Source organism: Tinamus guttatus, unplaced genomic scaffold (assembly GCF_059628265.1).
Source record: "Tinamus guttatus ecotype Peru unplaced genomic scaffold, ASM5962826v1 Tinamus_guttatus_pri_ptg000323l, whole genome shotgun sequence".
NCBI classification, from domain to species: domain Eukaryota; kingdom Metazoa; phylum Chordata; class Aves; order Tinamiformes; family Tinamidae; genus Tinamus; species Tinamus guttatus.
The window spans coordinates 278,667-293,600 of NW_028288857.1; the positions used below are offsets into that span (position 1 = coordinate 278,667).

The window sequence follows — 14,934 nt, forward strand, 5'->3', positions numbered from 1 at the left end:
TTTCCACCGTAAGGACATACTCAGCTCTCTGGATTTCCCTGCTCCCAATGTACATTCGTACCTGCTGCATGATCCCCTCGTCGTCGCAGTCAGCCCTCCTGGCTGATGGGCTCGTGGAACTGGAGGAACTGGGGTACAGGCAGGATGAACACTGCTGTGCTTGAGCCTTCATGTGCCCAGCAGTTCTTGGGGTGCAGTTCTTGCTCCTTGGGGTCAGACCAGGAATGATTCGCTCCTAGGACCATGTCCACCTCAAGGATGCTCTCAGCTCTTCCCTCTCGCACCCACTCCCAATGTACATTCGTATCTGCTGCTTGTCCTGCTTGCTCCCCTCTTCACACCACAAGTGGCCCTCCTGGTTGATGGGCTCCAGGTAGCTGGAGGAACTGGGATGCAGGCAGGATGGATTTTCAGGATACCATGCAGGGCAGCTGCCTCCCATCAAAGCCATCGAGCTGAACAATAGCAGATATCGGGAGCACATCCAGACCAAAGAAGTGAGGTGGGCACAGCATTTGGGTGCTAAGAGACTCCCTGTGCGTATGTGTTCAGGAGTGTGGCTCCTGGTGGAGCCGATCCCCAGGAGCGCAGCTCCCAGTCCTGAGAAGGTCAAGGCATTGCCTCCGTGGTACATCCATAACACGGGGAACACAGAGCTGCCATGAAAAAGAGACAATCTCTTGCCTCATGGCCAAAGTCTACGTTTGCTGTAGGGAAACCAGCACTATGGCGGCACTGAAGCCAATGGCTTGGTCACTCTATGGGGATGGGCTGTCTCTCATGCACTGGCCTCCACTCCCTGCCCTCTGCCTCGGAGGTCTCCTATGCATGGACAGGCTGGAAAATCAGCTTGTGCACTAATACCTGTGAGCAATCACAGCCTGTCAGCCAGGACCCCTCACTCCTCGGGGTGGCGCAGCCATGGCAGAATCAATTCCAGCTGGGATCTGGGCTCTGGAAGAGGGACAGCTCTGGCCTCCCAGGGCTTCAAGGATTGTAAGGACCAGAGAAAGAGTTTTGCATCTGCACCTCCTTGGGTGGATGGTACCCGCTATTGCTGCACGAAGCTCATCCACATACTCTGGTAGGTGTGCAGGCCAAGGCCAGCGTGGAGCACAGCTCCAGCAGGAGTACCAAGATCTCCTGGCTCTCTGGGAGTTTCCGGAGACATACACAAGCTTTACACAGCAAGACAGCAGAGCAATCAGCAGGTTGCAGCCTCTCTGCAGCATCCTAATGCCCTCACCATCTGCAGCCCGCCTCAAAGGTGGCTCGCTCTGTTGAACTGGATGAGCCACCTGGGTTCTGCAGAGGACACTATCCTGCTCGGCTCCTCTGCAGCCATCAAAGGCTGCAGCTCCTGCTGCTCGGTGCCATCCGGACTGCTGTCACTGTGTGACCTGCTGCTCTTCGAGACGTGGCTGGGGAATTGAAAGCAGGAGCTCTGCTCTGCCATCACCTGGCTGGCAGATGGGGGTTGCTCTTCCAGCACTGGGCAAGTAAATCTCTTGTGCTGGGGTCCCGTCTCAATGCCTGGTGGAGAGGCGATGCTTTCCAGGGAGGAGATGCTTTGGTTCCACGCTTTCTGCATATCCACCGGCACGATTTTGGTGGTTTCCAAGGAGACATAAACAGCCAGATCAGCCTGGTCTCCTTTCCATGGCAGCTCTTTCTCTGCCAGGGTGGGTGATGGAGGGATGATGCAAGGGCTGGGACAGACATCCAGGCTGCCTGAGAATGCAGAAAGAAGGACAGTGAGAGGGATATTGCTCTCTCCCTGGGCCCCGCAAACACTGCTTGGCCTGAAGTACCAATGGTACTTCAGATGACTCAGGATGCAGCCAGGAAGCCCATGGAGGCTCTGCAGTGCCCTCAGGGCTATGGAGGAGAGCGACTCTCCCCTATTCTCCTGACTTTGGTTTGCCCAGACCGAGGGCAGCTTGACTCCCCAGCTGGGAGAAAGACAAACTACATGGTGGCTGCTCCCCTGCCCACTGTGGGAATGCTGATCCCTACCAGGAGTCTTCTTTCCCTGCAGGACCTCGTCGGTGGCTCGTGCAATGAACACGATCCCCTCGTCGTCCTCTCGCTCCGTCTCTGAGCTGTTACTCTCCTCCTCATCCGAGCTGACCATCACCAAGACAGGAGCTGCAGCCAGATGTCGGAGGGGATGGTTGAAGAACGGGACACCCTGCAAGCTGACCCTCAAGGGAGCCAGCACTCATGAGAGAAGAACTTGCTGCCAACCCAGCTTGGGGTGCTGTCCTACCACCAAGCTAGCAGTGAGGCAGTGAGCATATCCCATCCCATCCCAACTGGCCCAGCAAGATTCCCTTGCCAGGATGTGCAGACTAGCTCCTGGAGAGTCATCTTGCCAGCCTTCTGGTCTTACCCGCCTCCTGCCAAGAGACATTTCTTTGTGTCTTCTCGTTGGGTGAATCGCTGGTCACAGAGATGCCCTTCTGTGAAGGAAAAGGCAGTGTCTGGACCCTGTCCCATGCAAGCCCATCCCCAGACAGCCCCGCAGGCCACAGTAGCCTCCAAGGAGACTTCCCAGCATGCCAACAGTTTGCCCCTTCATGGCTCAGTAATAAACAGCCCAGCTGCAACAGCTTCAGAAGCCTTCAGATGTGGCAGACACTCAAGAAGCAGTATCACACTCTGGGCCTCTCCCCCAAGACCTGCAATAGCATTCAGGCCACTATACGTGGAGTGCACTTTGCAAACACACTTTTAGCTGCTGTGGCAGGTTGTCCAGGACTCATAACCCCTTTACTCAGGGAACAAGTACCCCACGGCACCCACGTGGTTTTGGAGATGCCAGTGCCTTGTAGCGCTTCGTCTACCCATGAAAGGACCTCACTGCCCACAACCTGGGGGAGGCTAGATAGCTAAGATAGTGAAAGAATGAGAAACCAGGGAGAACTTGCCTTTTTCCTGCCCTTCTCCTTTAGCCTGGCTTTGCTCTTGGAAGAGCAGACGTTGTGCTTTGTGGACTTGAAGGTTTCCAGCCGCCTTTTCATGTTCTGACGGAAGACTTCTTTGTCTTGCCGCTCTTGTTTATCTGGAGAGATGAAGTGACGGCTGTAGCTGGCCTTGTACTGGCCAAGGGAGAGGCAAAGAGACACAGGGTGAGCAGCCAGCCCCGTGGAGCAGTCTCCATCCCTGCTCCCACATAGGGTGCTGTTGCACTTGGAGTTATCCGTCTGTGGCATCCCAAGAGATGCTCACCCTCCTGCGGGGCTTGTAAAGGCTCCCTCGCAGCACGTGGTGCATCACGGCGTCCTCCTTGTCTCGGCGGCTCCTCACTGTGTCAATCACCTGCAGGTCCAGGCATGCACCGCTGCCACTCTCCCTCCTAGAGGGTGAGATGGAGCTGCAGCACCCACTGTTGCCCCGGGCAGACCCCACAGCTGGTGGCCACCCCATCCTAATGGTGTGGGCCAGCCCAGGGAACATGCCAGGCAGCAGGGACCAACCTGGACCAGCAAAAACTAGTCTGCATGGCGGCTGGGGTCTCAGGGTGCTCATACTCACAGGAGGTTTGTGACAGACGACTCTGACATGGACGTGCGGCTGGGCATGGAGGGCAATGCCAGCTTGGCAGCGGAGAGCACATGGCCACCCTACAGGGTCCAAAAGAGCAGGGCAGGTGTTGGGGGAGCCAGCTGGGCCACACGAGTCACCAGCCTTCTCTGGTGCCCTCAAGCCGGCAAGGCGGAGCACTCTGGGCTGGCATATGACACCCAGCAGGAGCTGCCACACGTTTCCTGAGGAACACTGTGGAGATGTTCCAGTGGCCAGGCCAAGTTCTTGTGCTCAGAAGAGCTGCCTGAATAGCCATTCCCCAGGCCCATCATGGGATCTGCACCCTCTATCCCTGTCATCGTGGCCATGTTGCAAACAAGGCCAGGTTGGACTTCTCACCAAGGTGGTATGCGCCAGTGGGAAGCTCTCCAACGCCTCAGCCATAAAGGACGTGTGCTGCCATGCACAGGCGGGATTGCTGCTCCAGGCCAGGGCCTAGGCAGGACCCAGCTGGCTCCTCCAGCTGTGGTGGCTCCGCCAAGGCCGTCCCATTCCATCCCAGTGGCCCAGCTTCTGCAGCATGCCCATTCACCGCTACCTGGTCCACAAAGCTAATAGCGTCACGGATGTTCAGCTTGTAGTAAACATCCCAGATTTCATCCCGGAGCCTGTAGGCAGATTTTCTCATCAGGAGCTGGCTGAGGTACTTCTTGTCAAACTGCTCCCATCTGGCACAAGACAAAGACAAGGGTGGTTCAGCTACCATGAAGGGGCAAGTAGGTCTGAAAGGTCAGATGCCTTCTGCCTGTGCAAGGTTACAAGAGCTCAAAGCTGGATAAAAGCAGCTTGGGTGTGGATAGTCTGACTGTTCCCAGGGGCAGACCACTGCTGGGGGGACAATGCTGATGGATGGGGACATGCTGACCCTTCCTCCTTGACCAAGGGGAAGACAGAAACATGACAGGCCTGAAGGAGCCACAGGCAGAACTAATGATGGGGATTGGACCTGGGCCAGAATTGTTTCCCAGCTGGAGCATTCCCCATCCAGGAAAAAGTCTTTTTGCATGCTTTTCCCGTAATGGTGCAGCAGAAAAAAACAATCCCAAGGTTTTAACTGGGCTGGTCCCTCGTCAGGCTTCATTCCCCAGTACAGGGCTATCCTTGGGAAACGTGGTATGCCCTGGGGCAGCTACCACCAGACACCACAGACACCACCCTGTGGTACCAGAGCAGCTGCGGTACCGGCAAGCAACACCAACCTGAACCACAGACAGGCTGTTCCCCTCACACCCACCCAGTGTCTCTCTGGGACACCTCTGCAGCCTTGGTCTGCTCCATGAAAGCAAGGCCATCACCAGACTGTGCGCTTCCAGATGGATGGACAGAGGGATAGATGGCCTTCCCACCTGTCCGAGTGTCCTCCAGCAGGGATACAGGATGTCCCTGTGGCCAGCAGGGCCCCTGTCCACCTGTGGGCCTAGAGAGGATCCCAGGTGAGACACTCACTTGTCCCGCCAGTAATGGTAGCCATGGTGCCCCACAATGTCCTCCACTGCTGCCAGGATGTGATCAAAGGCCTTGAAGGGGAAGAAGAGGGTGAGCATGGTGGAGATGCACCCTGCATACCAGAGTCGAGCATGCCCAGTGGTGCTCAGGCCCCGAATCGCTCAGCCCCAGCAATGTGGGGAGCCGGGACAGCCCTGGCACCAGCACCTACGTGCTCATGCAGCTCCTCGTTCAACGTGGGCTTGTGGTGGTCACTGCGCTTCACCTTCAGCCATGTCACCAGGGGCTTGATGGTGAGGCCCTGCAATGGTAGCAAAAGACAAGGGAAAGAACGGGAGAGTGAAAGGTGAGATATCTAGACTTCCATTTCTTCTACCCCAACCCTCTGGGGATCTACATGGGCCCCTCACCCAGCCAACACTAGCAGAGGCACCTGCAGGATTGGTACAGAGAGGAGGCAAGGGCAAGAGGTTTGGAGAGAGGCAGGCTGGGGCCCAGATCTGAGTCCTCCTGGTCCTGCTGAGCCTAGCTCAGGGATGATTGAGTTGTGGGAGAGAGGGGCATTTCCCAAGCATACAGGATGCCCAGTACTTTGCGTCACGAGCTGGCTCTGCGTAAGAGGGGAGCACTAGCATCAGCGCTTGATGACCAGCAGAGGGGCACAGAGCCCATCCTGACCTGCACAATGACAGTGAAGAACACCACCACGATGGTTGTTGCCACAAAGTAGTCCTTGGCTTTAACCTTCGCCCCATCCAGCAGGATGACCAGGGCGAAGGCAACAGCTCCACGGAGGCCGCCATATGACATGACCACCTGATCAATCCTGTCCAGGGGAATGAGGCGAAAGCGGTTGAGCACGCAGGTCTGGAGCACAACGCCTAGGGAAGAAGGGGAAAGAGAGCCTTGGATGCTGTTAGAGCCCTGCCTGCTCCTGGAGACTGGGCAAAGCCCAGGCCAGGAGCCCTGACTGGCCTCCTGCCCCAGTCCTCTTGGAGGATACTGCTCTTGGCATGGAAAGGGCTGGCACTACCAGCCCAAAGCACAGCCGGGCAGACTGACCCACGGCTCTGAAGAGCAGGATGAAGAGCAGGGTGCCTAGCACCAGCGCTGTATCCCATGCCCACTTGGAGGTATCCACAGCCGAGATGCCCAGGAACATGAAAATGATGGTCTCTGAGCTACTTGCCAGGGTCTTCATGGTGTACTTGACGGTGGTACGGGATTTCTGGGAGATGTTGGCTTCCACGTACTTCTTGCAGCAGATCCCACAGAAAGTGACCCTGCAGAAGAGCAGAAGGAGCTGGTGTGATCCTACTGCAGGAGGATGCGCCAGTTGGCTTGCAGCTCCTCACTGCTCAGCACAGTGCCCCACTTTCCTCCGTTCCCTGGAGGGCCACCCCAGTACTCACGCCAGGATGGAGGACAGGGAAACCATCTCAGCAGCAAGGTATGCAACGTAGGCCAGGAGGAAGACGAAGAGAGGCTCAATGATGCGCACACGCTTGGTGAACCGCGTGATCAGGGCCAGGAGGAAGGCAAAAAGCAGCCCCACGGCCGTGCCCCCCAGGCTCACAAGGAAGAAGGAGACTGTGGGGAGAAGGCTCGTTTTCACCCTTGGGGCTCACTACGAGCAGGTTAGCCCAGCTCCTGTGCCCCACAGCCTCAGCATGCTTGGCCAGCTGAACCCCACGTTCCTGCCTGGGTGCTGGAGCACTCACTATCCAGTGGCCTGATGGATGGTGAGTCCTCAATTCACATAACAGGATGGAGTATCTAAGAGCTCCAGGTATTCAGCACCCATCCCACTGCATGATGGTGACTATGCCCTCTGCCACACTTGTGTGCCAGGGGAAGAAATGGAGGGACTGATGGGACACATACTCACCTACCCCCTTCACATAGTCCATGGCATGGATGTGCGCTGGGCCCAGCTCCACAAAGGAGTTGAAGACTTTGTACAGCACCTGCAGGCAACACAAATCCCTTGGAGAAGGCAGGGTATGGCCCTGCCTCCAGCGAGGCAGCAGTGGCAGGCAGGACAATCCCTGCAGAAGAAGCATCGCCAGCCCCACGTCTTCCTGGGGACAGCTCATTTCGGTAGGCAAAGTGCACGCTCGTCCCCTCCACTTGGAGCCAGGAGAGCGGAGGGGCTCTGAGAGCAGGACATGGGTCTGTTCATGTTAGGGGATGTCATCTGCCTCCTCTGCCTATTCCGAGGGATTCCAGCAACCACAACCCATGTCAGGTTCCATCTTAGGGTTCCCCTAGCTCCAACTCACCACCGTGACAGCATCGTTCAGGAGGGACTCGCCAAACACAATGATGAAGAGGGTCTCGTTCACATGCACCTCTTCAAAGACAGCCAGCACTGCCACAGGGTCCACAGCCGAGATAAGGCTTCCAAATAGCAGGAAATCCATCAGCTCGGCTTTGACACCCGGATCTGCCAGGACAGAAGGACCAAACTCCAGTGGACCACCAACCCCAGGGCCGTTTTCACCAGGGGAAGCAGCCTGGCCACTGAAGCAAGATTGTCCACTACCTGCCCCTGGTAGCCTGGCCCCAGCGTCCCGGCTCAGAGCATAGTGGGCTGAGCCAGAGAGTGGTTCCACCCCACTGGGGCCTCAAGGCCAGGAAGAGCCTTCACTGCAACATGGGGGAACAGGACTGGGATGTTGCCCTCAGCATCTAAGTGCATCATCGTTTCACTGCCAGCTGGTAGACACCAAAGAGAGCTGGGCAAAGCTGGACAACCTTATCTCAGGGCCAGGCACGAGGCAGTCGCTCTGGACTGAAGAGAACTTGAAACACAACCCAGTCTAGCCAGGACCAGTGGCTCAAGCAAGGAGAGGCAAGGCATCAGAGCTAGCCAAGGTCAGTGACAAAAATAGCAAAACTGTGAGTCAGCCCAGTGCCAAGCAGAGCCCATTCATGCCACCCGCTTGACGCCCTGGTGGACACTCACTACCATGGAGTTGTTCCTGGGATGCCAGCATCAGCCTGCTGCGGCAGTACCCCCTGGGAGGCAGCATGGGGGCACCTTGCACCCTCTACCCCATCTCTTGGGGACCCAGCCCACAGTGCAACCCAAGCCAGGAAGCCTGTAGCCCAACCTGGATGCAAGCCCAGGCCCTGCGCACCCACCCATGAGCCCGGCCCGATGCAGTCCCCAGAGCGCCATGCCGGTGGCGAAGGAGTTCCAGAGCGTGCCCACCACCGCATAGGTGAGGATGGCGCCGATGTTGTCAAAGAAGAGCCGGCTGGGCATGAAGTAGCCAGAGTCGAGGACTATGGGAGGCAGGAGGAAGAGGAAGAACATGTTGGGCTCCAGCTGGTACTCGGCTTTCTTTGCCACGGCCAACACGATGCCCCCAAGGCCCAGCCCCAGCAGGATGAGGAGGCAGCTCTCCGGGACCACGGACGTCACCTTCCTCGACAAATGGAAAACTAGAAGGAAAGAAGAACGTCAAAGCAACAGTCCAAGGGGTGTGTGAACAGAACATCCCGAATTCACAGGCTCCGCAAAACGGACTGCCCAGGGCAGGGGACAGTGGAGCATTTAAGGTCATTTTGTAGTCTCATGTGCATGGAAGACCTTCCATCTAGCTGGTCACAGGACACTCTTAGGGCACAGTTTCAATTCCCACCCTCAGAGCCTCCCTCTCCTCCATGGTCACTGTCTAATAAGCCAAGACAAGGATATTTCTCATTTTTGTCCCCTGGCATCGATACCTAAAGGAAAAACTGCCAGCCAGGGAGCGTGTTGCTGGCATCACAAGCCATGCTGGCTGCTGTTCAGGTGAGGGCATCCCGGTCAAAGAGACACTTTGCCCCACTCGCATAGGGGGAGGCTCAGCCCTGGCAGCGAGGTGACCTTGTCTGCAGCTGCCTGAGCGAGCAGATGGAGCAGCATGCAAAACACTGCAGCACGAGCAAGCCAGCGAGTGTCCTCCTGGAGCACAGCCTTCCTCAGCTAACCTGCTGGCGTGCAGAGAAAGGAGGAGCCTTAAACTGCAGATTTATAGACACTTTGGGTCATTTGTTTATGCAATGCAAGGTTGCAAACAAATGCAAACTAGGATATATTTACTTTTGTAAACCAAGCAGCTTATGCCCCCTGTATTTATCTGTCAGCTCTGCAGTGATGAGCCTGCACATCAAGCACAAGCCGATGGAACCCTGTGCCAGCCTGTCAGATCCTGCTCCCCCAGGCAGCCTGATCCCCAAGGCCAGGTTATCCCATTTAAACTTGAATCGTAGCAGCTTCCTTGAAAAGCCACACAGACGACTTGCCTTCCCTGTATAGTTCTCCTTCCCAGCATGGGGTGCTGTATTTTTGCTGCCCTGGGGAGGATCACAGCATGTTTTGCCCTCCCTGCTGCATTCTTGCAGTCATTCCTGCTGTCACTTGTGTCATCCACCCCACTCTGTAGCATAACTTATCCATCAGATGCTAGGAGGACAGCTTGTCCCAGGATGCTGGGATCTAATGTTAAAACAAGATGTCCACCCGAGAGCACCAGGGTTACGGGAAAGAGTCCTTCTCCTGGGGTGTGGGTTCCTGCAGATGTTTCCAGAGCCATCTCTGGGTACTTTGGCCTTGAGCACCCAGCAAGGACTTTGTCTCTGGGTACCCAGCAGGTACAAGGGACATCGGAGCAGCTGCCGAGTTGCCACTTGGCTGCAAGCCCATGCCTACTGCCCACCCAAAACTCACTTCCTAAAGACATTTAGCTGGATTAGATGTATCCATTGCTTGTGCCAACTCACCCCCCGCCCCCGTCTCCATTTGGAAGGAAAGCCATGCTGTGTTCATGCATAGAGACCCAAGGATACTTGGCTTCTTCACTCCTTGGGGAACCACATGGACAGACCCTAGGTCTGCCTAGCCCAGCATCCCATCTCCCATGGCTCTAAAGAGAAGCTCGGCAATAGGCAATGCTTCCTCAGTAGGTTGCCGTATCTCTGCTGCCCATGCTGTCCTCTCCTGAACCTGTCCCAATCCTGCTTTATCCATTCTGGGATAAATCCCAGCATCCCCAAAGTGGGAACTCCATGGGCACACAGATTCCTGCTCGCCGCTGCCGAAGCAGCAGCAAAGCCCCGCTTGCCCCACACGAGCCCGGAGAAGGCAGTGCCAGTGGGCGACCCCAGCTCGCTCAGTGACTGAGCAGGCTGCGAAACCAGCTCCCACCCACGCGAACAAATCTGAAGTTTTCAGGAGAACAGCGACACATCCAGCTCCTTTATACAGGTTCAGGGAGCATTGCCAAGATCCCCGCTCGCTGTTCCTCGCTGGCTCCCCATGCTGCACCTGCATGGCAGAAACCCCCTGGCTGCACAGAGGGACTTGGGGGAACACGCAGAGCTGCTAGGGGGACATTCCTTTGTCTCACAGCCCTCTTTATCCAGGGCCATAAATCGAGGCAAAGAAGGGCAGAGCAGTGAGGAGAGAAATGGAGTCTGCACCCATAGCCTCTTGGTCCAACCACGAGGGCATCCCAGATGGTTTACGTCCCTGCAGCCCTGGTATGGAGCAGTAAGGGAACAGGCAGGTCCCTGCTCTGTTCCCGTGCCTGGAGTCACTGGTGTCCCAGCCTGTGTGGCCCCATCTGCACCATCTGAACATCTCTTTGGCTTCACTTCATTGTGTGGCCTAGAGCAGGGCTGGGGACAGGGGAGACTGAAACCCAACCCAGCACCATGGGTAGGAAACCTGCCACATCAGCTGCAGCACCGGTGGGGGAAGCAGGACAGCAACATTTCTGGAGCAAGGCCCCTGCAACCAACCAGGTTTCTAGGGAAAAACCCAGTCCAGGGATCTCTGCACCTGCCTCAGGGAACAGAGGATTCTGGTTTCCCTTACCCTGCATGGGGCTGATCCCACTGCCACCCTCACAAGTAAATCACTGAACATGAGCTCTGTACCGCAGGAGCAGCAAGTAGGGAGGGGTGGCAAAAGCTCTAATTTTACATACAGCAGCCAAGAATTTTGGTATTAACGTTCCCACAGCAACGGTAACTTAGCCACATGTGAATTAAGTTCAGAGCCATTATCCCCACTCAGACGTTGATAATACAGGATTTGCAGTCAGGAGAACTTTGGACCAGGCTGCACCATCTCTTAGTTGAGCAAGATGCTGGTGGAAACCACACAACAAGATAATAGCAGCCAGGAAGGAAACAACAGGGTCAGGGTACCACATGCTGCAAGGACTTTGGGGGTGCAAAGACTCTGGGGGGATGCTACTGGGTGGGAATAGGTCTGCCTGCTGGCAAACCGCTGCCCAGCAGTGCACGGGCAGAAAGGGATGAGAAGCAAGTGCAGGGCCATGAGGCAGGCTTGGTTCTCCCCATGCAACACCCCCAAATCCCAGAGGATGGCCCAGAGAGATGCAGGGCACCCTGCACCCAGCCACTGGGTATCCCTGCCTTGAGGGCCCACCAGGCAGCAGGAAGCACCAGCCCCATGCAGAGACATCTGGGCAGTCCTGCATCACCAGTCCCTCATTTTGCTCCTTCCTGTATCTCCTTAAAACATCTCTGACCAGTTCAGAAGAGGCGGCAAAGCCCGGATGATGCCTCCATGTGCAGGAAAGCAACAACCAAAGCAGTTGTTCCCACCCGGAGCATTCGCTCTTGGCACCCCAGCAGCGTGATCGCCTCCGAGAACAGAGCCTACAGTGTCATTTCCCCGTTGCACAGGCCCCAGGCCACTTCCTCCCCTGCAGTCACAGGGTTGTGTGAGCTGGCAGCTCAGCGCAGCGGCTCCTCCGCACCAGCCTACGCCCAGGATCCAGGGCTATGCAGCCAGCGTTGGCCCTTCGCTGCTTTGAGAGATCCTCCTCCCCCGTCTCCGTGAGTCCCTGATGAGCCTCCCCTGCATGCTTGGAGGCTGCATGCGCTCCACTTTCCATAGCATCTCCAGGCACTGGCTTTCTAGGATGCTGCTCCCTCAGCACTGCCTGCAGCCCTGCACTTTCCCATCTTGAGATCCAGATGTCACTCCTTGTTCTCAATGTTCATATCTGACCCGACGAACACTCTGGGCTAGACAGCCAGGAACTTCAGGCCACCCGGATTGTGCCTCTGCCACCAACCTCCACACAGTTCCACACTTCCCACTGGGAAGAGAGAAGCCACCAGTTGGCTTCAAGGTTGGAAGACCGTGAAAGGTCTGGAGGTTTGGCAATGAGCCAAACCCAAGGAAGTCCTCAGGTTTGACCACAACATTGTGGGAAAGAGGGAAAACAGAGCAAGGAGGGACTCCACTGAGATGTTTGAAAGAGGACAAAAACAAGCAGAGAAAGCAACTATTTGCCTGATCCTGTGCCGGTAGGACAGATGCATATGGTGGCCGGATGTGGCACATCTGCAGACAAAACAGTTTAGTTTCAAGCTCATAATGCACCTTGATTCATTTGTGGCAATATTTTAGCTCTTCCTCATCAGGAAATCGAGGAGGAAGAGAACGTAAAGCCTAGACCCAAGAGAAGAAACCTCATTCAAGGTCACTGTTTTATCTCCTAGGCCACAGCAGGCAGGGCCACCCCAGGGAACCAGGTCATGTCCTTGGGGAGCTCACTCTGCACCCACACAGGGGCATCCCCTTCAAAGTCCCAGGGAGCCCTGGTCTCCTGCACCCGAGTGCAGCCACTGGCCAGCCCGCTGCAGGACACAGCCACACAGCATCTCTCTGCACCTGCTCTTCTCGCTCAACACACACAGATGGCCTCCACCACGGGGAGCAGGGACACGAGCAAAGCCAGTCCCACAGCCTGGGGCTGCAGCAATACCCCACCAGCAGTCCAAAGCATATCTTCTGCCCCAGCTTCTGGGGGACACTTTTCTATGGTGGTTTCTTGCAGCAGAGAGGGGAGGTAGGAGCTGCACCTGGCTGGCTGCTCTTACCCCACTGCTGGGTGGCCAGCACAAGAGGTGATGTGGGCCCGGAGTGCTCCACAGGAGCTGAAACCCATACTTGGACCTGGACTCAAGCTGCCAGGACAAGATCTCGGCACCACCATGTCTTTCCCTGGCCAGCAGTGGTGAGCTGGAATAAATGGCCTCCAGCCCTGCTGAGGGACTCCTTGCTGGGCATCTCTGCTTAGCTGCTCTTCTCCTGGATGGTCCCTCCTCTGCACCAGACCTCATGGGGAAAGGAACCAAGTTGTCCTCAGGCAGCACACTCAAGGCCGCCCCCAGAGAGCCCTGCCACGCACTGGAACCAAGCTCAGCTGTCACCGTGTGGCAGAAAGCAGAGGGGGACATGGTGCAGGTTTGTGCCAGGCTGCTGCGGTCCTCTCTGGAGCAGCGCAGCCAGGAAGGGCTGGATGCCAGGCAGGCTCCCAGAGCCCTGGCTCTGCGCGGTGACATTCAGTGACACCCCTTGCCCTGGCCATCCGGGCGGGACAGGGTCAGGTGCTACCACCATAGCTCTCCAGGCCTCCTCCCCCGCGGGTGTCGCCTGCTCCGCCACCCCGCTCCCCCGTCCCCAAAGGCGGGATGCGGGTCCTCCCTGCAGCCCGGCGCGCGGCGGCACTCACCGATCTTGGCCAGGCTGGCCACGAGGATCCAGGCGGCCACCAGACAGGGCACCTGCACCTCGCGCCACTGCCAGCGCAGCAGCTCGGAGCCCGCGGGCGCAGCGGGGCCGGCGGAGGCCGCGGGGGCGGCCGGCGGCTGCATCGCCCCGCGCTCCGCTCCGCGCAGCCCCGCGCGGCCCCGCGCGGCCGTCACGTGCACGCGCCGCCGCCCCCGGCCCCCGCCAGCGCCGCCCCGCCCCGGGCCCCGCCCGCCGCCACCGCCTCCGGACCGGCCCCGAGCCCTGCGCCCTCCCCTGCAACCGCCGGGCTCCTGTACTGCCCTGCACCTGCCCCTGCATCCCCTGGGCTCCTGTATTGCCCTGCACCTGCCCCTGCAACGGCCGGGCTACTGTATTGCCCAGGCCCTGCCTCTGCAACCGCTGGGCTCCTGTATTGCCCCAAGCCGTGCCCTGCATCTCCCTGGGCTCCTGTATTGCCCTGGTCCCTGCCCTGAAACCTCCTGGGCTCCTGTATTGCCCTGCGCCTGCCCCTGCAACTGCCGGGCTCCTGCATTGCCCCAGGCCGTGCCCTGCATCTCCCCGGGCTCCTGTATTGCCCTGCGCCCTCCCCTGCAACCGCGGGGCTCCTGTATTGCCCCAGGCCGTGCCCTGTATCTCCCCGGGCTCCTGTATTGCCCTGCGCCTGCTCCTGCAACCCCCTGGGCTCCTGTATTGCCCCAGTCCCTGCCCTGTATCCCCTGAGCACCTGTATTGCTCCAAGTCTTGCCTCTGCAACCCTCGGGCTCCTGTATAGCCCTTTGCCTGCCCCTGCAACAGCCGGGCTCCTGTACTGCCCCAGTCCCTGCCCCTGCAACCTCCTGGGCTCCTGTATTGTCCTGGGCCCTGCCCTGCAACTGCCGGGCTCCTGTATTGCCTTGGGCCCTGCTCTGCATCCCCCAGGCTCCTGTACTGCCCCAGTCCCTGCCCCTGCAGTCCCCTGGGCCCCTGTATTGCCCCGGGCCCAGCCTCTGCAACCCCCGGGCTCCTGTATTGCCCTGGTCTGTGTCCCAGCCCCACATTCCCCTGGGCTCCTGTATTGCCCCGGGCCTTGTGCCCATAGGGCTCTTATTTCACCCTGGTCTCCCTACATCACCCTGGGGCCACAGCCCCAGTTGGCCCAGCTTTGCCCTGGTCCCTGTACACTGTCCCTGTCCTCCTGCACCCACCGACATCCCTCCTGCATCTTCCCTATCTCCCCTCTTTGCATCTGCCCAGATCTCCCCAGCCAGCCAGCCCCTCTGCTGGACCAAGCCACAAGGCTGCTGCTTTCTCTGCTATGGGCTCCTTTTGGATGTGAAGCCCTGGAGATATGG

At 57.9% G+C, this 14,934-nt stretch overlaps 1 protein-coding gene across 4 annotated transcripts; it reads right to left on the minus strand.

The window, feature by feature from the left end:
* Positions 1–905: 905 nt before the first annotated feature.
* On the minus strand, positions 906–13,725 carry SLC9A5 (solute carrier family 9 member A5). 4 transcript variants are annotated; one of them, XM_010210993.2, is made up of 16 exons: positions 13,584–13,725; positions 8,182–8,484; positions 7,317–7,480; positions 6,923–7,001; positions 6,447–6,624; positions 6,097–6,317; positions 5,713–5,915; positions 5,246–5,335; positions 5,035–5,105; positions 4,127–4,256; positions 3,538–3,626; positions 3,232–3,358; positions 2,931–3,101; positions 2,393–2,462; positions 2,017–2,148; positions 906–1,731 (listed from the first exon to the last, which is right to left on the minus strand). In XM_010210993.2, the coding sequence occupies exons 1-16, from the start codon at positions 13,723–13,725 to the stop codon at positions 1,262–1,264; spliced, it is 2,640 nt and encodes an 879-aa protein (XP_010209295.2). In that variant the 3' UTR covers positions 906–1,261. The 4 variants fall into 4 exon arrangements, with proteins under 4 accessions (XP_010209295.2, XP_088385168.1, XP_088385169.1 ...); XM_088529043.1 differs by having other exon boundaries at positions 1,101–1,731; positions 6,927–7,020; XM_088529041.1 differs by having other exon boundaries at positions 1,324–1,731; positions 2,017–2,126.
* Between the last annotated feature and the right edge of the window lie 1,209 nt (positions 13,726–14,934).